At 44.4% G+C, this 22,996-nt stretch overlaps 1 protein-coding gene across 2 annotated transcripts in view; it reads right to left on the bottom strand.

Moving 5' to 3' along the window:
• PKD1 (polycystin 1, transient receptor potential channel interacting) overlaps positions 1-22,996 on the bottom strand; it is a 280,745-nt gene that overhangs the window by 59,156 nt on the left and 198,593 nt on the right. For both annotated transcript variants that reach the window (XM_082261257.1, XM_082261258.1), the window contains exons 18-22: positions 22,676-22,889; positions 22,092-22,251; positions 21,841-21,987; positions 19,996-20,140; positions 698-1,300 (exon numbers count right to left, since the gene is read on the bottom strand). In XM_082261257.1, the coding sequence (XP_082117383.1) occupies positions 698-1,300; positions 19,996-20,140; positions 21,841-21,987; positions 22,092-22,251; positions 22,676-22,889 (1,269 nt within the window). The remainder of the gene's footprint in view (positions 1-697; positions 1,301-19,995; positions 20,141-21,840; positions 21,988-22,091; positions 22,252-22,675; positions 22,890-22,996) is intronic.

Genomic DNA, 22,996 nt, shown 5'->3' with positions numbered 1-22,996 from the left:
CACCTGTGCTTCCAATTCTTCTTTTGTGAAGAGCTATGCCAGCTGAAGAATATTCAGCATTCGACCAACTTCCAGGGGTGTCAAATGCCTGGTCCCCCATGCGCACTCCAGTTTCACCCGTCAGCCACTACGTCACTACTGTGTCCTGTAGTGACATGAGTTAGTGGGTAGAACAACAGCTCACACAGCTCATCTTCCCTTGTACACAGCTTTGACAAATTTACTCTCCCCCTGATTTTCCTGAGCATGAAGGTTTTAGCCGGCCTTCCTGCCCCCTGCCCCCTGCTCCTGCCTATATTGCCTTGTAAATGATCCAACTCAGAGTTTTGATAAATGTTTGGGATAAACTCTTGGCAGTGTTTTCTTGAGGATTTTAAATACAAGGATTACTCAGCTTGAGTTCCCAGGTCTGCCTTCCTACTGTTACCACCACAAAAAAAGATTTAGTGGAATGCTTACTGAAGCAACAGGAGTCAAACTCTTAAGTGGGCCGAGACAGAACATGGTATTATGGTGAAGAAATCTTGCTGTTGGAGTGCCCACAAATTATAAAAAGTAAGAGGGTGCCTGACCCCACCAGACCTCATCTATAACCAAAACCCTCACTTTGGGGATATATATATATTGTGTATATATAGTTTGTATTTTTTTTACATAATATATGTTCATTTATAATAAACAGTGTATAATTACTCACCGCCCAGGACTTTATAGGTAATCTGAATGTGAAGACCTGCATTCTCATTACTGCTCTCTGCTTCAATGTCCACTTTCACGGAGCGCCGGCTCTCAATTGTTGCCACACCTGCAGTGATATTGCCAACACCAGTGTTATTGGCGACACTAACTGTGATTGCCTTTTCAGAGTCTAGGCTCTCCACTGGGATCTGACTGCCGTTACTGGTCTGGAATTCCATGGAGGCTACCTTGGTGGAGACGGTGTAGTTGCTGATGAAGCCAAAGGGGTAAGGGTTGGAGTCCACTTGGATCATGACCTGGATAATGTCTGTTAAATCTGGGAAGGTGCTATTAAAGCCCTGGGGTATAAAGAACTGGCAGCCTGTTCGGTTACTGTAGCAGAGCAGGTTAAGTGGATCCGATCGTTTGCCTCTGGCCAGAATTTCTCCTCCCTGTAAGGTCAGGGGCTCCTCATTCAGCACTCTTGACTTCATCATGATCCTCATAAGGTCAGAGGAAAGATTGTAAGCTTCAGAGGCTACTGTCGCATTGTTCAGAGCACCACACAGCTTGCCTCCTTCGTGGACTGATGATTTCGTATTTACAAGTTGGATGACATCTCCTGTAACACAACCAGGAATTTCATTAAAATTGTGACCTAGCAATCCTTGATCGTATGAAGAAACCCTGATAGTGTTACATGTTAATGCTACCTAGTCCTAATCTTCTGAATGTCTAGAAAGGGGATAACCTGTATTTACCATGTAATTTTCTCAAATAAAAAAAAAAAGTGACCAAAGAGATCATTTGTTCATGAGCTGTTTGCTCAAGGCAATATGGTGGACTTAAAAGTGGACCATGCAAGGTCTGCTTATACTTTCCACACCCTCACTGTAAATACCATCTGCTGAAAGAATATGTAAAAGACACCTGTAAAAAAAAAAAAAAAAAAGTTAGCTATTATACTTACCCCCCAAAGCCTCTGCATTGACATAGTCCTTCAGGGGAGATTCCCGGGGAATGCAGAGCAAGCCAAATCCCCTAAGAAGACATACTACTAAACATTAAAGTGGTTGTAACTCTAAAAAAAAAAAAAAAAATTCTGATCCTTTAAAGCATCAGTTTGCGTGCCTCCGTTGGTCACTGGTCCCTTCTCTCCTCCTCCCTCCCTTCCTGTCAGCTTAGGAGTGTGTAATATTACTATTGAGAAATCCTGTAATCTGTTGTGTTACATGATTATATAATGTCCAGTGTGTGTCTTTGTGTAAGATTATTGCAGAAAATACCTTATTTACAATGCCTCTGGGCGCACAGATGACCTCCCGCTGCTCTCCTCCTGGCTGACGTCAGCAGGGAATCTCTGCCCCTCCCTCTGCAGTGCTCGGAAAGGGGAAGGAGAGCTCTGGAGGGGACATGTGAGTGCCCAGCGGCGCTGTAAATAAAGTATTTTCTGCAATAATTTTACACAAAGACACACTGGACATGATATAATCCTGTAACACAGCGGATTTGGTATGGCTTTACAACCACTTTAATCCTCTCCTATTTGGTTCACATCAGTGTACCAACATCCCAACTGAAATATAGATATTGGAAGCATACAAAAACAGTTTGTGAGACTGTTGGTCCACCTCACATAAAGATACACATGGCACTCCCTTGTCCTCCAAGCATGTTTTCCCTTAGGTTCCTTCCTGTGGCTACCTTGGTTCATATTCCAGGAGTGTGACCAGGTGCATAACAGTACTCTACATTAAGACTCTGTCTACCCTGAAGAAGAGAACTCTGGTTCATGAAACATGTTGAGAAGGGTCTATCCATCAGGCAGAAATTATTGATAAAAATGTATGTATTGGTCACAAAATATGAAAACATATGAATACAATGTGAGTACAATATGAAAGTTAAAGTACTTCTAAAGGCAGAAGGTTTTTTGCCTTTATGCATTCTGTGTCTGCAGCTTTTCTTGAATACGTACCTGAGCCCAATCTCGGTACAGCGATGTGCATGAAAGCTGCTGCTCTCCTGGCTCTCCGCTTCCTCAATGGTTGAGCCACAGCAGCAGGGAGTCATTGGCTCCCGCTGCTGTGCTGTCAATCACAGTCAGTGATGAGGAGCGCAGGGTGAGGCTGTGTCCCGTTCTGTGTGCTGCATGGACACACAGAGCTGGGGTGGGGAGTTAGCAAAAACATGTGCCCCCCTAGCAAGCTTTTACTGTGGGGCACTCGACGGGGGGGGGGGGGGGGATGACAAGTTTGTTGTTTTAAAAAAAAAAATTGTATCTTCCGTATCACTTTATTTTTAAGTGTGTATAATATATTCAGCTACTAGATAACCAGCCATTTTTTTTTTAATGTTTGTATACCAATAAAAATATGACTGTGTATAAATGTATTCTGGATATATGTGTATCTTAAAAGTCCTGCAAACTGCTTTTGTATGCTCAGAAGAAGACACTCAAGGCCATTGTTAGAGCATCGTCCCATGAGATTTGGGCTACTCTATTTCCCAGAATTTGATCAGATAATGTTGAACTTATGTTTTAAGTAAATTTTCACGTTCAAAAGCAGCTTTATTAAGTAAAATGTTTTTAAGAAAACAGTGAAAGCGACATCTCAAACAAATGAAAGAAACAAAAGTAAAAGAAAAAAAAAAAAGAAAAATTCAAGCATGCAAACATTTTACCAATAAACCGTATAATGGTTTATGATAGCTCTGTCATGTATCAGGTTGCTCTAGCCATTTTCCCATACTTTATTGTACTTTGTAGGGCATCCTCTATGTGTGTAAATCAGTTTCTTGCAAGGAAGGGTGGAATTTACCTTCCGCACCCAAGCCTCAAACTTTGGTCAGACTGTATGCGTCCAGTTACGTGCAATCACTTTTCGGGCTGCGAAGTGTGTTTAGTGCAAAAATATGTTTAAAATGTGTTCAGGTCACTATCTGGGAAAAGACAGAGCAAGCAGGGCTTGGGGTCCAGTGATAAGGGAGATCACATCTGGTCATGTAATATTCGCACCACCTGAGCACAGAACATCTAAACTATTGGACAAGACCAAATAAGGTGTAAAAAAGTGCCTGTATGTTGCCTGCAGAGATGACGTAGAGGGTTGTAAGAATATGTGTAGGGAAAGACACAAACTGGAGTCAGATAGGCCCAATGTAAAATGTACCTCTGGGTTAACAGATCAGAGACTCCAGGTTAGACCATTTTATAATTGTCAAGTACTTTCTCCCATTCGTCCTCCCCCATCGCTCCCAAATCAGGCCCCCATCTAGTCTTGGTTCGGTAAGCCAATTTGGTGTCTGAATGGTATTATACAATACAGAGATCAGCTTTGCTGGGTTCTAAATTGAAATGAGGCTACTCTAATCAGAGGTAGGCTGGCTTGATTGGCAGCTGGTGATAAGTGGTCAAGGGGGAGAATTTGAGATTTGTCTCAGTTGATGCTCAAGCCATAGTGGGCAACAGTGTTAATTTTGGCAGCAAATTTCGAGGTTGTTTTAGTCTTAGTCTTTTGACTAAAATGGCATTTTAGTTTTAGTCCCATTGTACTCATCTGCAATTGTTTTAGTTTTAGTCATATTTAGTCAACTAAATCTCCAGTACATTTTAGTAGACTAAAATCTCTCCAGTACATTTTAGTCGACTAAAATAATTTTAGTCAACTAAAATCTAATGTGTTTAGTTAAACTGTAATGCAAAAAAACACCTAATATCATGTTAATATTTACTTTAAGGTTTGAACAAGCTACACAGATTTAGCTGTTATATAGCGTCTTTACTCTGTAAAACCAATTTTTGATACAAAAACATTGTTTTTTGAGTCACAGCTTCATTCCTTGCTATAAGTGCATGCTACTTTTCTGTTGTGGATAAACAAAATTAACCTGAACACATATATATTGTTGACCCTTGAACAAATGGCTCACCCACACACTGCACAGTCAATTAAATCATTGTGTGGACAAATGCTTGCTCGAGTGGGACATACCAAAGAGGAAAATCCTAAGAGTTATAAGAGACTATAGGAGTAATATGGTGGCAGCATTTAAACAAACCACAGAAGCAGCAGAAGAACCACCCAGCTCTAGTGAGGAAAACTCGCTCATGGCAGAAAGTGACTATGAGACTAAGACTGAGAGACTGAGTTCAAAATGAATGATCTGGGGTGAGCCATTTTTATTTTTCTTTTACATTATGACACTACAGCAATTATCAAATGGATATGAGATGATTATTCTTGGGGCTGCCTGCTCTACTGCTGTATCTTTATTATTTTTCCACTTTAATTAAATCTCGTGTAAAACGATTCCCATAAGATGTTGGAGCACACACCGTGTGTGGTCTCATCTGGTGCATACCCTGTGGTCCACATGATGCAGCAGAAGGAGGCAAGTGTTAAGAGAACCTTTGATAAACTTCAAGTCTTCCATTGCAACACTGAAGATATTGGAGCAGTGTGGCCTTACTCTTTTAAATTACTGCTCCACGTGCTGGTCAAGTATTACTACTAGTACATTCAATATGATGGAAAGACTCCTCAAACTGAAAAAGTTGGTCTGCCAAATCGCAAACAACATGGGATGGGACAGCTTGCTTCCTAGTTAAATGAAAAAAGCTCACATCATTGCATGACCTACTGCTGCCTTTTGGGCATACTAAAATCCTCCAGTGACACCATGTCCAAGTCTCTTTGATCTACTCAGCCCTCTTGAGAACTTTAAAAAGAACACCAGCTACCAAGACCTTGCCACAATTGCACAGAAAGTAAAAGAGAATGTAAACCAGCGTTTTGCTTTATTCATTCTTAGATCCAAGTAACTGATGCTTGTTTTGTCAACCCTACTCTCTGTCGAAATACTTGTTGATGTGGCTGATGATAATATTCAGGAGCTGCTTAAGAAGGAAGAGGAGTATGCCCGTGCCATAACAAAATCCACATTGCCCCACATAAAAGATAAGGATCTGTCCGACTCTGAAGATGATGTGTAAGAGGAGAATATTGAAAAATCTCAGGAAGTGGAAGAAGCACCATCCACATCAAACCAGGCAGTCTTTGTTTCTTTCAAAATTCTGCAGGAGACCCGGGCAGAGCATCACCGTGTAATGCACAGTACTCTGGATGCCAGTGGTCACTGGCCAGAGGAGGCCTTTAGTGCTGCACAGTGCTGGATGGTGGTCTCAGGTTTGACTGGGATGGCTTGTAATGCATAGTGCTCTGGATGTCGGTGGTCAGAGGAGGCCTGTAATGCTGCACAGTGCTCGATAGTGGTCTCAAGTCTGAGGGATGGCCTGTAATGCACAGTGCCCTGGATGCTGATGGTCAGAGAAGGCCTGTAATGCACACACAGTGCTCTGGATGGATGGTGGTCTGAGGGGAGGCCTCAGGCCTGTAATTGTAATGTACACACTTACAATGGATGCGCTCTGCTCTGGAAGGTCATCGTCGGGAGTGGGACTCTCGTCAGGACTCAGGAGGCCTGTATTGCACAGTGCTGCTATTGATGGTCATCTGAGAACTTGGAGGCCTATAATGCTGGCTGCACAGTCACTTGCTTGCTGGGAGCAGAAGCAGGCAGAGCTCTGTGGAAACCGGAAGTGAGTACATGAGGATAAACGTCCCTGCTTTGCGTAACAACAACGGAATCTATTTTTGTCATAGTTTGGTAAGTGGACGAAAATGTGGTGTACTTTTCATTTAGTTTTCATCACTGCAAAAATGCTGTTAATGAAAATGTTGGCAAAATTAACACTGGTGGGCACCCAGCTGTTCAATGGCTTGTCACGCAAAAGTGAAAGAGGGCCCTGGATCCTCTAAGTATAAGATAGTGTCATCAGCGTACATGCCCATGGTTTCCACCAAGTGGCCCGATCACAATCCCCAAATACCAGAATGGGATCTCAGGTATATAGCCAAGGATTCAGCTACTAGAGCATACAGAAACAGAAAGAGAGGACAGCCCTGGCGGGTGCCTCGACTCAGAGAAAAGGAGTCGGACCCCCAACCATTTACAGACACTCTGGCTATAAGTGATTGATGTAATAGTTGTGCCCACTTGATAAATTTGGGACCAAACCCAAAGCCTCACAGACATTCCCAGAGGTACCCCCAGTCCACCAAATTGAATGTCTTTACTGCCGTTCATTTATTGCCCTGATGTTGATAGCTGTTTTTTACCGGGCAAAAAACCTATTTGATCTGGGTGGACTAGAGATAATATTTCTTTGTTTAAACAGGAGGACAACACTTCTAAAGCTAAAATCTTAATGTTAACTTGTAATAAAGAGATGGGACGGTAAGAGTCTGGGAGTAGTGGGTCCTTGTCTGGTTTCGGAAGTACAATTATTTTGGTTTCTAACATAGTAAGGGGTTTCAAAAATGGCAGTATATAGAATCAATAAATGGGGAAGGACTGTTAGCATAGGCAGCGTAAAATTTGAGAGGGAGGCCTGGGGGCTTAGCGGTTCCTAGCTGGGATATTGGCATTGAAATTTCATCAACTGTCAAAGGGGCCTCCAGTTGGGTCACCTGTTCATCTGTGAGCTGAGGGAAGTCTAGATTTTGAAGACATATGCGGGTAGAGTCGGTGGAGTGGGTCATCTGGGAGGTATAGATGTTGGAGAAATATTGCGGCCACCAAACCAGGGTCTGTAATAGGGTTTCCATCTACAAAACGTAGAGAGACTACCACAGAGGGCCTATGATCATGGTGCACAAGATAGACCAGTAATTTGCCTGCTCTTTCCCCATGTTCAAATATATGTTGCTTACTAAAAAAATAGGTTTTTAGCCTGTTCAAAGTGCATTTGGTCAACAATAAGTTCATGCATTTTCAGGGTTACAGCTGAGTTTGTGGAAGGGTCTCTTACAAAGGCCTCCTCTAATTGTCTAAGCTTGTCTATGGCCCTCTTGAGTGTTACCTTAGAGAAGGATTTTAGGTGGGAAATACAGATAATTAGTAAGGTGTGGTCATGGAGTGTACATGCTTCCGACACTACCGCTGTGGGTGCTATATCTTCAATAATACAGAATAAATATTGCCATTCAGTTGCCAGTCCCTCTGGGTCTCCTAATGCTGTCAGCCAGAAGAGATTTAGGTGCCAGAGGGGCGACTGTGAGGAGGGGCCCAATATCAGTTGCACCCAGTAAGGGGATTGGTCAGACAGAGTTTTAGGGCAGAATCGGCATCTTGCATTATGGGGAGTAGGGTGCGAGATAAGAATATAAAGTCTATGCAAGACAATGATGAATGTGATGCAGCAAAACAGGAGCACGCTCTAAAGGAGGGGTATTTGTGAGACCAAAAGTTTATGAGAGCAAAGTCTTATAAGTCGGTGCAGTTTTGTGTGGTGGCCCCTAGGAGGATAGGTAGGTCCTTGACTTGAGCGATCCATGTTAGGGTCTAGTACCAAATTGAAACTGCCCAGCCAGATTACAAGAATAGCCAGGTATTGTGCCATGAAGGCTATGCCCTCATTAATGATCGAAGAGTTACTGTATATGGAAGGAAATATAACATTCAATAATAAAGTAATGGAAGTCCAAAGATGGAGCCATATAAAAAAAACACATCTATTGTGCGGATCTGTGCCATGCGGATCTGTGCTCACTGAAAACACCTCGAATGAGACTGATTTTGCCATAAGGACTCCTTGAGAATACAGGAAGTGGGTAGCACGATACATCTAGCCCCCCCAAGGGAGTTTGAGGCCTTACTGTAAGCTACCCATAATATATGTTTCAACGAGTACAATAACATTTGCCTTTGGGCCTTCAGAAAGGCTAGGGCTGCAGAGTGTATGAACTTGTCCCGAAGCCGTCGAACATTTCATGTTAAAAGTTTTAAAGGGGGGCATCGTGCAATTGGAAAAACTATTTGTGCACACGGCGGCTCCAGATTATACAGTGAATACAGGTATAAATTCTGATGAGCATGCCATTGACAAAAAAAAGTGGCATGAGTGAAACATGTAACCAAATCTTAAACGGGCATTTGGCACGTAAAAGTAAAAATACAAAATCCCCATCCCACTTTCAGCTTCCCAAACATAGCTGGAGCATAGCCGCTGGAGCATAGCAAACCCAAACTGAAACATAATACAAAAAGTTCACACACATAGTGCCTGAACCAGCCGGTGGGGGCGACCCCTTGCTGAAGGGTGCTGTGGAGTCATGGACAAGAGATGTCTGCACCACCCTATAATCTTTGATATAGGGGGGGTCGCAATCAATTGAGGGATAGAGCATCATGAGATATATAACCAAGTTCAAAAGTGTTAGTGTCCACTTCAGGAGGAATGACTGATGAGGAAAAATTCCCATTATGCAGAATTACGGGGATCAGGCCTGCGGTGGAGGTAAGAGAGGGAGAAATGGGACAGCACTGTAGGAGGGGCACTATATATAGTATACAGGATTCAAAGTGCAGACAAATGATTGTAGAGATACTGCTGTCCCACTGAACCAGGGAAACTGAACCAGGGGAGATCTCATAAGTAATGAAGTTGCATCTAGGGTATACTGTATGTCCAGCCAGACAAGAATTTCAAAAAGTGTATATTGTAAAAGGTGAGGAATAAGGCAAGTAGAATTTAAGCTCACGGTCCTCCAGATGGAGAATAAGGGATCAGAGTGAAGGAGTAGTACTCACAGTGGGATAAGGTGCAGACATGCATCAGGTCAGAGCAGCATGGTCCCTTGACCATTGATCCAACCAGGTCGATGCCAATGCCAGATTTTTAAAGAAGTAAACTTGGCCCTCTGCTTCGACATGAAGTCTGGCAGGATAGAGCATGGCATATTTAAAGTGCTGGACTCCCAGGCATTGTTTGACATTGGTGAAGCGAGATCTTTGGCGCTTGACCTCTGCAGAGAAGTCGGGGAAAACCGCCACATGGACATTCTGGAATGGGATGCTGCCCTTTTCCCTTGCCTGGCGCAAAACGGCACCCCGGTCTCTATATGGTTAAGCAACTGGGCAATAAAAGTGTGTGAAGGCACTCCTTGAGGTGGCCGGCGAGCTGGCATGTGGTGGGCCCTCTCTACCACAAATGTGGAGGAAAAGGCAGCTCTGCCATAAGCAGTGACCAGGAAATTCTCCAGAAATGAGGCAGGATTCGTGCCCTCTCCTTCACCTGGGAGACCCACAAACCGGATATTACATTGGCGAAGGCGACTCTTCATGCCTGGGTAAGTTGATGAAGTTGTCGCTGCATCTTCTCAGAGGAATGCTGGTATGGAGGCAGTAGACCTTCTGTCCCAGAGCTTGTTATAGTTTTGGCGCAGGAGAGAAATGTCTACCTTGACCTCCTCGATCTTGGTAGCAAGGGTCGCCTGTCACATGGAGATCGCGTCCAATACTCATGCTGTTTCTGCAGCCAGAAGCTCTGAGTTGGGTGCCAAGGTGCCGCCATCTCCCTCCTGGGCCTCTCTCCCCCTAGTATCTGAATTTCTCGAGTTTCGAGCTGGCTTTAGATGCCTTTCAAGGTGGAGACATGGTGTGCAGAGTGTAGATGTCCTCTGGAGCAAAAATCAGCAGGTGGACAAAAGGATTTTCGCCAGGATTTTAAAAGGATGCGCTGTAGACGGAGCTCTCCTCACATGTCTTACTCTCTCATGTTTCAGTTAACCAATGTGCCAATGTGTATGTGCCAATACATTTACAGTAAAACCTTGGATTGTGAGCATAGATTGTTCTGGAAACATGCATGTAATCCAAAGCCCTCGTATATCAAAACTAATTTCCCCATAAATAATAATGGAAACTAAGATGATTTGTTCCACAACCATTTATTCACAATTCCTTCCGTTTATAGTCCATATAAAAAGATTATAGCAATGTGATAGGTTGTGTAACCATAAAATGTCCATCCCCAAAGGCAGCCTCCACAAGGGGATTAGAAGCAATATCCAGCAGGGGCTACAGAGTATAAAAAGAGAAGAGAGGTGCCTCTAAGTGTAGCAATATAGTTACATTTAATGAAGGTGCAACATTTAGTAACCCACATAGTTGATGATTAAAACTGGCACATCTAAGTATCCAGGGTAAAGCTGTCCACATAGACCCTCCTCCACACTGCCGGTGTTCCGTGAAAAAACCATACCCGTGAGAAAACCATACCCTCGTCACTTCCGGTGCACCTACGGAGGGTATGGATTTCTCACAGTAGTGTGTGTAATGTTATACTTGCCGCGATTACATTAAAACAGCTCCTCTGCAACATCAGTCATCTCCGCTCCTACCCCTATCACTTCCCTCATCTCGGCTAATAAATATAAAAGCGGATCACGGAGCCGAGATCGCCGTCATTTACATTTCATACACCCGCTGCCGCTTTTATATTTATTAGCCGAGATCAGGGAAGTGACAGGGATAGGAGCGGAGATGACCCATGTTGCAGCCGAACTGTTTTAATGTAACCTCCGCAAGTATAGCATTACTCACAGTGCCGTGATAATTTCATTCCCTCCGAGCATGCGTACTTGTGCACTTCTCTGCTGTGCAATGACTTATCCGGGGCTCTGAGCATGCGCACTGCTGCGCTGCTCAGCTGTTTCAGACCGGAAGTGACGAGGGTATGGAATTCTAACGAGGTATGGTTTTCTAACGTTACACCGGCTCACACCAGCGTCAGTCTGCAATCGTGACCGGAAAGACTACCCTGCAGTAGAGCGATCTGAAAGCGGGGGTTGTAGCGCTTATGGAGTGCAGCGTGAAAGGGATGATGTTGAGGCAGTGGGGAGGATGGTCTACGTGGATAGTTGTACCCCAGATGCCTGCATACTTAGATATGCCTGTTTTAATATTCAACCATGTGAGTTGCTAAATGTTGCATCTTCATTAAATGTAATCATATTGCTACACTTAGAGGCACCTCTCTTCTCTTTTATACTCAGTTGTGACGTGATGCTACTTGTATATCAAGACATCGCTCGTTTATCAAGTCAAAATATATACAAAAATCTCAGACCAAGTTACTCTCTCTCAATCCAAGGTTTTACTGAAAGGAAAAGATGTTATTAGATTTTTCAATCTTTATTTCAATGGTCTGTACTGAATAAAACGTGATGAGTTACCACAATTTTGTCACTATCATTTTAACCAAATGTCTGGGTATCTATTGGACCTCAGTTATACAAAGGTCAGCAAAAAGAGAATGTTACCCTACAGCAACCAATCATAACCAAACATACAGTACATACAATAAGTGGAATCCAGAAGTTTAAAGAATATCTAAACACTAACTAAATGACAATTGATCATTTGCCAAAGCACAGAGTATCAAACAGTTGCTATGTTTTTTTTAATGGAATATTGTCTTCACTTTTTTTTTTTTTATTATTTTCCTCATCTCAGTGCTGCCGATCTCCTTCGCCTCTTTGAGCCACTTCCTATGTGTATGCACCTGCTCAAGTGTTGGCTTCACATTGTTCTGAACCAGCATCCTTGTAGTGACAACCATGGGCCATGCTTGCATCATATGTGTCATTACAACATACAACTGGTTGTAATTTCTATCAGGGGAGCATATCACAGGTTGACAATACAGGATCACTACTGGTAAGACAACTGCCCCCCTATACTAGGAAAGGCCTGAACAAGAACTTCACAGCCAAATCACAGGGTATTAAATTAAATTAAATTAAATTAAATAAAGGTAATGAAAGCTACAGGTTTAAAAAAGTGAAAACAACTTTTAAAATTGCCATATAGTAGCTTATATGAAATGTAAGTGATTGGGTTAGGATCTACTATATTGGTCACTGTGCTCAGAACAGGCAGGTCTTATTTCACCATGATAAATGTGGCCCACTCAGTCTACGCTCAGAGACAACATTGTGAATATATTGACGGCTGACCTCTAACAAGTTGGTAGTGGCGGAAAACAGAAGTTTATTTTTTGCATGGCTGAGCCTAATCTTCCTGGCTGAATCCGGGTCTGGCTGCAGAATATACAGCGAAATGTCTGGCAAATGAAGACAAATCTCTTGTATATCCCTGGAAGGTCTGTGCAGTCTTAGTTCTATAAATCTTTCCCCTTCAGGAGCCCAGGGAGGATTCATAATTCATAAGGAATGTTTCTGTATGTCAGCATTTTGGTTCCAACCCAGTGACATTATTAAAAGCCCTTATCTCTCCACATTCCTCTACTGTCATTAGCATGCTTCAATAGCTACCCCAAGAAAACTTTGCATTACCATCTTCTAATATTTATTGCCAGCTGTGCGGTCTTTAAATTATTTGTTGTGGAGACAATTTTATTTTTCTATTATAAAACCCACCAATTTAAAAGGAGAATGCCTTCCTATCCTCTTATTTAAAAAGGAACCTGTCACTGTTTTACTTTACTAACTGCAGCACCCAAACTTGGAACCTCTAGGTTATTATAATCTGCCTGGTAGTGAACAGGATTGGATCTTTACTCTTGTGGGTCACTTTATAGAGACTGCTATGAATACTGTTTGGGGCAGTACATGGTATATAAAAAAAAAAAACCTTGCGCACGAAAAAAACAGCCTGACGCACCTTTTGATAATCCTACATACAGGATAAAGAAACTAAAGTGAATACACTGGATTTTTTTTCTTACCGTAAAATCCTTTTCTCTGATGTTCATTGATGGACACAGCGCCATATATTCTTTGACCCTTGGGTTATGCTGCTCTCCATAGGAGTAGGACTAGGTGGAAACAAATTTGACTACACCCCTAGGCAGGGCTGGTGCTAGACTATTCTGCGCCCTAGGCAAGACCAGCTACTTGGGCCCCCCCCCCCAATAAATAAAAAAAAACTTCAAAATGTCCCTATTCTCGCAGCACACTCCATGCATTCCCCATACTCCCCCCTATACTTGCATCACTCGCAGTGCCCCCATTAATGCAGAGTGACCAGTGCCCCCATCCAATGCAGAGTGACCAGTGCCCCCATTAATACAGAGTGACCAGTGCCCCCATCCAATGCAGAGTGACCAGTGCCCCCATCCAACGGAGGCAGCCCAAGTGGGATCTATGGCGCCCCCCTGTTCCAGTTCACGGTGCACCGTGGACATCTGGTCCCCCTAGGGTGGCAGCCAGGATAGTAGGGAAACCAGCTGCAGCAGTGCGCCCTAGGCAGCTGCCTAGTTCGCCTAGTGGGAGCACTGGCCCTGCCCCTAGGGCAGTCCTAGCAGTCCTAGGGGGTATACCTCCCACTTCCTGCTATAGGACTTCAGTTTGTAACAAGCAGTGTCAGAAGAATATATAACCCAACTCAACGTGGGTGCTGTGTCCGTCAATGAACATCAGAGAAAAGGATTTTACGGTAAGACAAAAATCCAATTTTCTCTTTCGTTCATTGATGAACACAGCTCCATATCTTCTTTGACCCTTGGGACATCCCAAAGCAGTGTCAACATGAGGGGTGGGAAAAACACAGCAATGCACATAATTCCCAAAAAGGGCTAAACATAGCCAACCAGTTAAACCAGGAGCTCAACCAGGAACAGCTGGAGCTCACCTACCAGAAAGTATGCACGCTCAAGAGGCAGGAACCTCTGCAACAGCAGCCTGCAAAACTTTGCGGCCGAACGCAGCAGCTGCAGAGTAGATCCACCTTTCAAACCTTGGTTAATGTATGCACAGGCGACCATGTGGCCACCTTGCACACCTGAACCACTGACGCCTGATGAGGGAAAGCCCAGGAGGCACTAAGCGCCCTTGTAGAATGCACCTGAACAGGGAAAGGAGGAGCCTGACCCTTAATGGAATAGGCCTGTACCACCGTCTGCCTGACCCATCTGGAAATGGTTGCATCAGATGTGGCCTGCCCCTTACGAGATCCATCCATAAGGACAAACAAAGAATCCGATTTTCTAATCGACTCAGTTGCTGCCAGTTACACCCTTATGGCCCGAACCACATCCAGGGAATGCAAAGCAAATTCTTTAGGATGTTTCGGCTTCGGGCACAAGGAAGGCAATACAATGTCTTCATTCAAATGGAAACTCAAGACGACCTTAGGAAGGAACAACTGACAGGACAACGCAGCCAGTTCTGACACCCAGCGTGCAGAAGTAATAGCCACCAAAAAAGCTACCTTCTGTGACAGAGTAAGCAGAGGATGTTCACAAATATTTTCAAAGGGCGGTCTTTGAAGAACCGACAGTACCAAATTGAGATCCCACGGAGGTACCAGAGACCTCACCGGAGAAGCCAAGTTTTGAACCCCCTGGACGAAAGTGTGAACCAAAGAATTTGCAGCAAACGACCGTTGGAAAAAAATGCCAAGGCAGAAATCTGGCTCTTGATGGTGCCCAGAGCCAAACGTTTATCAACACCTTGTAGAAAATCCAGCAGACGGGACACAGAAAAGGAACAGGGAGAAACCCCCCTGAGACTCACCCCAAGAAATGTGCGCCCTGCAAACTCTATGATAAATCTTCCTAGAAGTAGATTTTCTAGCTTTTAACAGTGTAGGAATCACTTAATTTCGACAACCCTCTATCCTTCAGTACCTGGCTTTTAATAGCCAGGCCTTTAAAGCCAGCGACCGTAAAGCAGGATGGAAGATTGGCCCTTGAGACAAAAGATCTTCTCTGAGAGGGAGTCTCCAAGGAACATCGGCTACCAGCCTCACAAGGCCTGCATACCAAGACTGGCAAGGCCAGTCTGGAGCCACCAGAATAACTGGAATCCCTTCTGCCTCGATCCTGCACAGAAGCCTCAGGAGAAGCTGTAGTGGAGGAAGAGCGTAAATCAGGCAATACCCCAAGTGACCACCAGAGCATCGGTGGCATCGGCCAAAGGATCACAAAGCTCTGAACCTTACGGTTGAGACGAGATACCAACAGGCCCACATCCAGAGTCCTCCACCAAAGACACGATTGGTGAATCATTTCCCGGGTGAAGAGACCATTCTCCCGAACTCAGTGCCTGCCGAGATGGTCCGTCTGCCAATTTTCCACCCCTGCAATGTGCACAGCAGAGAGGGCTGGCACAAATCGTTCTGCCCACCTTACAATGCTGGCTACTTCTCTGGCCGCTAGGGCACTTTTAAAGATTGATTATATTCCACCACTGTGGCACTGTCTGAATTCTTACCGGAAAACCCTGCAGTGGATCCATCCACAGGGACAGGCAAAGCCTGATCGCCCGAATCTCCAGGATATTGATCCGCAGACCAGACTCCTCCCGAGTCCAAACCCCTTGAGCCGAATCCGTGCTCAAGACTCCTCTTCACCCGGGCAGGCTCGCGTCCATGGTAACCACTGTCCAGTACAGGGGTAGAAAGGACTTCCCTTGTCGAAGCTCCAGGAACAGAGCCACCAAAGCAAAGATCCCCTCGCACCCCGGCTCAACAGGAGCAGGTTGTCCAGAGATTGAGGATTCGTGTCCCATTTGGCAAGAATTTCCTTTTGCAGAGGCCTGTTAAGGAACTAAACAAATGGAACCAACTCGACGGTGGAGACCATCAAACCCAGCACTTGCATGCAAGTCCTGAGAGATGACTGACGATTGGACAACAGGAGCCAAATCGCATGCTTCAATTTCAGCAGTTTCACCTCTGGAAGAAACACCTGGCTGAGGCTGAATCCAAAGTCAGGCCCAGGTAGTCCAGGTTGTTGGACGGAATCAGAGCTGATTTCTAAAAATTCAACGTCCAGCCGAACTTTTGCAGAGTGATGTCCAGATCGTCCTTTAAGACAGACAGAGACTCTGCTCGCAGAAGGAGAATGTCCGGGTACCCCAGCACCACGATGCTGAGCAAGGCTAACACCAGGGCCAACACTTTTGTGAACACCCGAGGAGCTGAGGTGAAACCAAAGCATAGTGCCACGAATTGATAATGTTCCTCTCCCACAGCAAAACGGAGAAAACGCTGATGCCCTACATATATTGGGATATGAAGGTAAGCATCCTTGATATCGAAAGAGGCCAGAAAATCCTCTTGATGAAGGGATGCCAGCGCCGTGCGAATGGACTCCATCCAAAATTTCTGAACCCGCACAAAGCGATTCAGGGCCTTGAGATCCAAGATCGGACGGACTTTGCCGTCCGATCTTTCCTGGGGACGGTAAATAGATTTGAATGAAATCCCTGAAAACGTTCCACCTCTGGAACCGGGACAATTACTCCATGTGATGGCAGATCCTGCACCGCCCCATAAAGGCCCTGCAGCTGATCCTGGGGCAGGCGCAAGTTGGAAGGAAAGAACCTTGCTGGAGGCAAGGACCGAAACTCAATCTTGTAACGGGACCGAATCAACTCATGGATCCATTTGTCTTGAATGAGACCAAACAAATGGTCTCCTACAAAAGGGAGATCAATTAACACCTTTTTGGAAGCCTGGTCCCCAGACCAGTATTTCAGCCAAATCATGCGGTGAAGTGTCACAGCTGTCACAGACACTCTGCAGACTAAAGGGGCAGCATCCAGAGAGGCATCACAGATATACTGTAACCCCTGTATCAACTGATCCGCCAGCTCCGCTAACTCAGGAGAATGTTCACCCCCTTTCAAATCCTGGCACATAAGCTTTTCCTGTTCCGTTAAGGTCTGGGAGACCAAGGTGATGGCAAAAAGGTAACAGACAAGAGCATCAGCTCTCTTGTCAACCGGGTCTTTAAAAGATGGAAGAAGCGTAGCTTTATTCAATCTGGCAACCTGAGAATCCATGACCTGTGGAACTTTCAGTTTCTTCAAAAGGGACTCTTCAAAAGGATACCTCCTAGTGAAACGCTTAGGTATCCCAAACATGTGTTTCGGGGATCCCCACTGACTTGCAACAACAATCTTGTAGAAATAGGTAGGAAAGGGCTGGTGGTTAGCTCCGGAGGCTTCTAATTCCGCAGTGGTGGAGGCCGCGGTGTTGGGTTCAATGGAGGCGTTCTCCCTTCTCTTGTTTCGGGGACCTCGGGCTCCCTACGATTTGACTACCTCCATGCGCACGGCGCTTCAGGCGTGGCGCCAGGGGCTTCTTTTGGAGACTTACCCGAACACTGCGTCCTCCCCGAGCGCCCCCCCTGTGGCGGAACCCCTCCTTGCCCCACCTGTACAGTCTCCCTGACCCAGTGCGATGGACCAAGTATAATATAAAAAGGGTCTCGGACCTTACGTCTGACCTAACCCTCCCATCCTTCACACATCTTGTTACAGACCGCAATGTCCCTCCCTCGCACTTCTTCCACTATTTACAGTTGTCCCACGCCTTCAGGGCTCAGTTTCCTCCTGAGGGTTCTCAGCTGGTGCAGCCGGATCTGGAGCGGGTCCTACGGTACAACTGCTCCACTCGGGCGGTCTCGGTGCTGCACCGCCATCTCCTCCGAGTCTCCTCTCCGGAGCTCCTGGGCCTCCACTCTCGCTGGGCCCGGGATGTCCCGGACTTGGACTCGGTGGACTGGTTGCATATTTGGGATTCCCCATTCAAGATTCTGGTCTCCATGCATGACGCCTGGTCCAATTTAAAATTGTGCACAGAGCTTATCTCACTCCGCATTGCCTGCATCGAATCTATCCTACACAGTCCCTGGAGTGCTGGCCCTGCGGGAATGTTCCAGGGGATTTTTTCCATATCTTTTGGTCATGTCCGAAACTTACAGTCTACTGGTCCCATATTTTTTCGGTGTCCTCTGCACTTTTGCAGATGGCCCTGGACCCCTCTCCCCGGCTTGGCCTCTTGGGACTGTTGGATGACTTGGTGCCCAGGGTGGCAGAACGCACCCTCCTGGGTCTCCTTCTCTTTTATGCCCGGAAAAATATAGCTTTGCACTGGCGTAGGCAGGCTCCCCCCATGCTCCAGCAATGGAGGGATTTGGTGGACGGGGTTATTCCCCTATACCGGGACACATACGTTCACAGGGGCTGCCCGAAAAAACATGACCGCGTATGGATGCGGTGGCTGGAGGGTTCCTCGGCTGCCCTGCTTGCGTGCTTAGAGTGAGAGGTGATGCTTGGACCTGCCCTCCTCCCTTCCTAGACTATGTTGCTTATTACGTGTTGCTGTGTTTCTTTCTTTTTTTCTATTATGCTAGCAGTGAATGCTGTGACTTTCTGCATCAATCTTGTGAGTGACGACACCATGTTTATCCTTTTAGTGCCTTGTATTTGAACCCAATGCACCATTGTTGTTCTTGTATTGTGTTGTTGTTTTTTTCTGTTTTATACCAATAAAAAGATTTTCAAAAAAAAAGAAATAGGTAGGAAAGGGGAACACCTTAGACACCTTTGATTGTCTGTGGGTACCAAATTGAACCGACGCAGCATTAGCTGTGTTTTAAAATTTTAAATTTTCCCGCACTGATACACGACTGCAGTGGAAGAGGATTCCCCCTCACTGTCAGAGCACTCAGGGTGTATGCACGAAGACCCAGAGGGTTGACTCGTGTCCACAGAGGCCAAATCCACCTCAGAATATCAGGAGGCAGAGGAGACAGGTGAAGGCGGAGGGCGCTCCTTGCTAGGCCACTTTGAAATGGCCGTATCTACTTCTAATGACTGCAGGACCGCCACCAATGGCCGCCAGGGCAGACTAAGACCCAGAGGGCCCCCGCAACTTCCGAGAGTGTGTCAGGTGGTGACACGTGCTCCAGGGCCTCCATGGTTAACCCGCAGGCCGCCCGCAATATGGTGAAAAAAGTGTAATGAAAACCCCCTCTACCGCAGCAGCGCATTATGACTTTACCTGGCAGGGAGAAGATTTTTTTGTGTATTTTTGTGTTTGTTTTTTTATGTAATGGATTTTTGTGATTTTTTTTTTTTTTTATATGTGATGTGATGGGTGAATATCTCCCAATAGAGGTAACAATGAAGTCTTTTAACAATTCCCAATCATTGTCTTGTGATATTTCTAATGCAGTTTCACCTAGGTTCAATTTTAAACAACTTTGCCAAAATAGCTATGTAAACACCTAAATGTTTTCTTGTGTATGTTGATCCAATAATCTGAAGTGATCTGTATTCTACTTATACTATGTCCTGTTTTTCATACGATGCTTGAAATATATGAAATAGATAGTGAATCTGCACAAAAAAAACATGGCAGAATCTCACTCACCAGCAAGAGAGCAATGACAGAGCAACACCTCGTTGGTTTGGTTAGCCCGGGTGTAGTACCATAAGAGCATGTGAGTGTTCTCTCTGTCTTGACATGACCATAATAATGCCAGAGTTTCTACAGCTGGCATTATTTACCTTGTTAAAACCTTATTTAAGAAAAAAAATAAATAAAAAAAATGTTGCTTCATCTGCTCTAGGACCGCTGACAGTGTTACTGGCTGTCACTGAAGGCCAAAAGCTTATAAGATTTTACATAAAAGACGTCTTGGGAAACTCTTACCTGTGATGTTCAGAATATTATCTGCGATTGTGGTAGGAGTCATCATTCCTTGCGTGGTCTCATTCTGAAGGATGGACATCATGGCTTCCAGCTTCAGCAGCGTTTTCCGCTGACAAGATGCACATGCCAGCTCCTTACTGGCCACCTAGAGACAGGAAAAAAAAGTCTCATCATTCTACACCCTTGGCAAAGCTATGAACAAAGCAGGTTCCTACATTTTGTCGTGAACTATCTTGAGGGCAGCAACAATCACAACAACAAACCCTACTGCCTGACTAAGGAGCAATTTACAACGCTGACCTGTTGACAAGTGAAGGAGACTTTATTCTGCTTTAAATTGTATTCATTTTAACAGAGTCTGGCATCACTGGTGTGTTGATAGCCATATTCAGTTAGTATGCTGTAAATCATATTCGTTTAAAGGGTCAATCAACCCTAAACTTATATTTAATTTTTGGGTGGACCTTAAGAGTTGAAATACAAACACCACACTGAAAAGCCACTCGGCTGTCATTACAAGGAGCGGGAGGGGACGTCTCCCCCCTCCCACCGCCTTCCACAAACACCACACTGATACGTATATATGATGAACATAGAGGACAACTGAATAGCTTTACCGCATTGGCGAATCGCAATATCAACATCATGAGAAAGGTGGGCTGAGACTCGTCCAAACATTAGTCCAATAACGCTAATATTCTTGTTCATCTGTGGAAGCGGTTTGAGTGCCCACTATACCTGTTGCTACATTATTTGTTCTGTGTGGAGAACTAAGGCATTTATCTTGGATAGAGTGCTAATACCACCTTACCAAATATACATACATACATAGTCAGGGGACAGCGTTGCATTAAAGGCATGTGTTCCTAGGTGTGCACACTTGCTGTGGCCACCATGAAGGTGTCCCAGTTTTTCAGTTGGATTTTTATTTGCCTTTTTATTTATTTCAAATTCCAAAGAATGCAGCAGGTGGTATTAAAACACAGAAAGGTGGGCAGAAAAACACAAACTATCAGGTGGACAGAAGCAGTGTTGAGAATTATGTCATGGAGATATAACTGTTGGCATATAAGACATTGGCTGAGCTGGACCATCAAATTCAATCTACAGTATAAAATATCATAGGTATATATAGTTAGTTAGGTTGAAAAAAGACACAAGTCCATCTAGCCCAACCAATGGAAAAAAAAAACACCAAAAAAAACACACAATAATACAATCCAATATACACATACCTATACCCACAGTTGATCCAGAGGAAGGCGATAAACCCCAGCAAAGCATGATCTATTTGCTACAGCAGGGGAAAAAATTCCTTCCTGATCCCCCGAGAGGCAATCGGATATTACCTGGATCAACTTTAGCTATAAATGTTAGTATCCAGTTATATCATGTACACCTAGGAAAGAATCCAGACTTTTTTAAAGCAATCTACTGAGCTGGCCAGAACCACCTCTGGAGGGAGTCTATTCCACATTTTCACAGCTCTTACTGTGAAGAAACCTTTCCACATTTGGAGATGAAACATATTTTTATCTAGACGTAAAGAGTACCCCCTTGTCCTCTGTGATGACCTTAAAGTGAATAATTTAACACCAAGTTCACTATATGGACCCCTTATGCATTTATACATGTTGATCATATCCCCCCTTAATCGCCTCTTCTCAAGAGAGTATACTTTCAGTTCCTCTACTCTTTCCTCATATTAATTTTGTGTAGCGTAACATCTCAATAATGGTGTGAGTTTACAGTTCCCCTTTTTTTCATCAAACACCTGCCTGTACCATTTATACATATACATTCATGGCAAGTTCTGATTTCTACTGTACAACTATTATTTCTTACCGTACACTGTGCCAGTGCAGCGGCTATCTGCCGTATGTCATCCACAGTGTTGACTTTCAGGGATATAAGGGCATCTGTGATGTTCTTGCGTACAATTCCCAAGTTCTGTTTGCCAATATCTTCATCTTTGTTCACAGTTTGTTCATACTGATGGCAAAAAGATTATTTACCCATTATAGAAACTACATACAGTAGACAGCAGCCAGACTGAAGAATGATTGCAGTAATGAACACAACATATAAGTCTTTACCTCATTGAGAACTGTTATGAGAGCCAATGAATACTCAGCCACATGCTGGGGGTCTCCTTGTTTCAGTAAACCCCGTAGGGCGCTCTCTGTTAGGTTATACAACCAGTGACCAAGACTTTGGAAGCCCTCTGGGATTTTAGGCATGGAAATAACAAGGGACCTAGAGAGAAAACAGAAAAAGTGAGCAAGTTAAGAGGTATGAACACTGATAAGCAGCCTCAAAATTATTATATTGTTTTTGAAAGAGAAGCAAAGCAAAGAAATGGAAATAATGAGGAGTAAAAAGGGCATGGAAGGGAAATGGATCAAAGATCGGAAGTATGGATGGAATGGCAAAGGGTAAGGAGGTGGAGAGAATGGGAACAGGACGAAAGTGAAGAGAAGAGGAAAAACGTGAAGTAACAGGAAAAAAGTAAGGATGTTGAGGGAAGAGGATGGAAAGGGATAGAAGAGAATAAAAATTAAATGAAAAGATATAAAGAACGGCAAGCAAAAGTACAGGTAATGTAAGGGGAGGAAAGGGCAGGGAAGAGGAGAAAATAAAAAGGCAAGATAGATAGATAGATAGATACTACCCCACTTACTGGTTTAAGGCCACAGCAGTTGCCCCCTGCTGGTCTTGTACTAGTATGGAAAGCTCCACCACAAAGTTGGTCTCGTTGTAGCCGACAGGCAGGAAGGTGCTGTGTTCTGACCGGCTGCCTTTATACACCCAAAAGTCATCACAGTTACCGGCCCGGCAGCGTTTAGCTCTCAGTATGAACACTAGGGCCACCTCATCTTCTGTATCTCTCCAACCTAATAAACCAGCAGCGCCCAGAATTATATGTCATATAGCCTGTCTGTGCCAGCATGTACGATATAATTTCAAGTAAAACATATACAATGGACAGTGTGATTTATTT

This window comes from Pelophylax lessonae (assembly GCF_965119305.1).
Source record: "Pelophylax lessonae genome assembly, chromosome: 6".
NCBI lineage: Eukaryota > Metazoa > Chordata > Amphibia > Anura > Ranidae > Pelophylax > Pelophylax lessonae.
The sequence above is the reverse complement of the archived record's forward strand: the minus strand, read 5'-3'. Positions and strand labels throughout refer to the sequence as shown.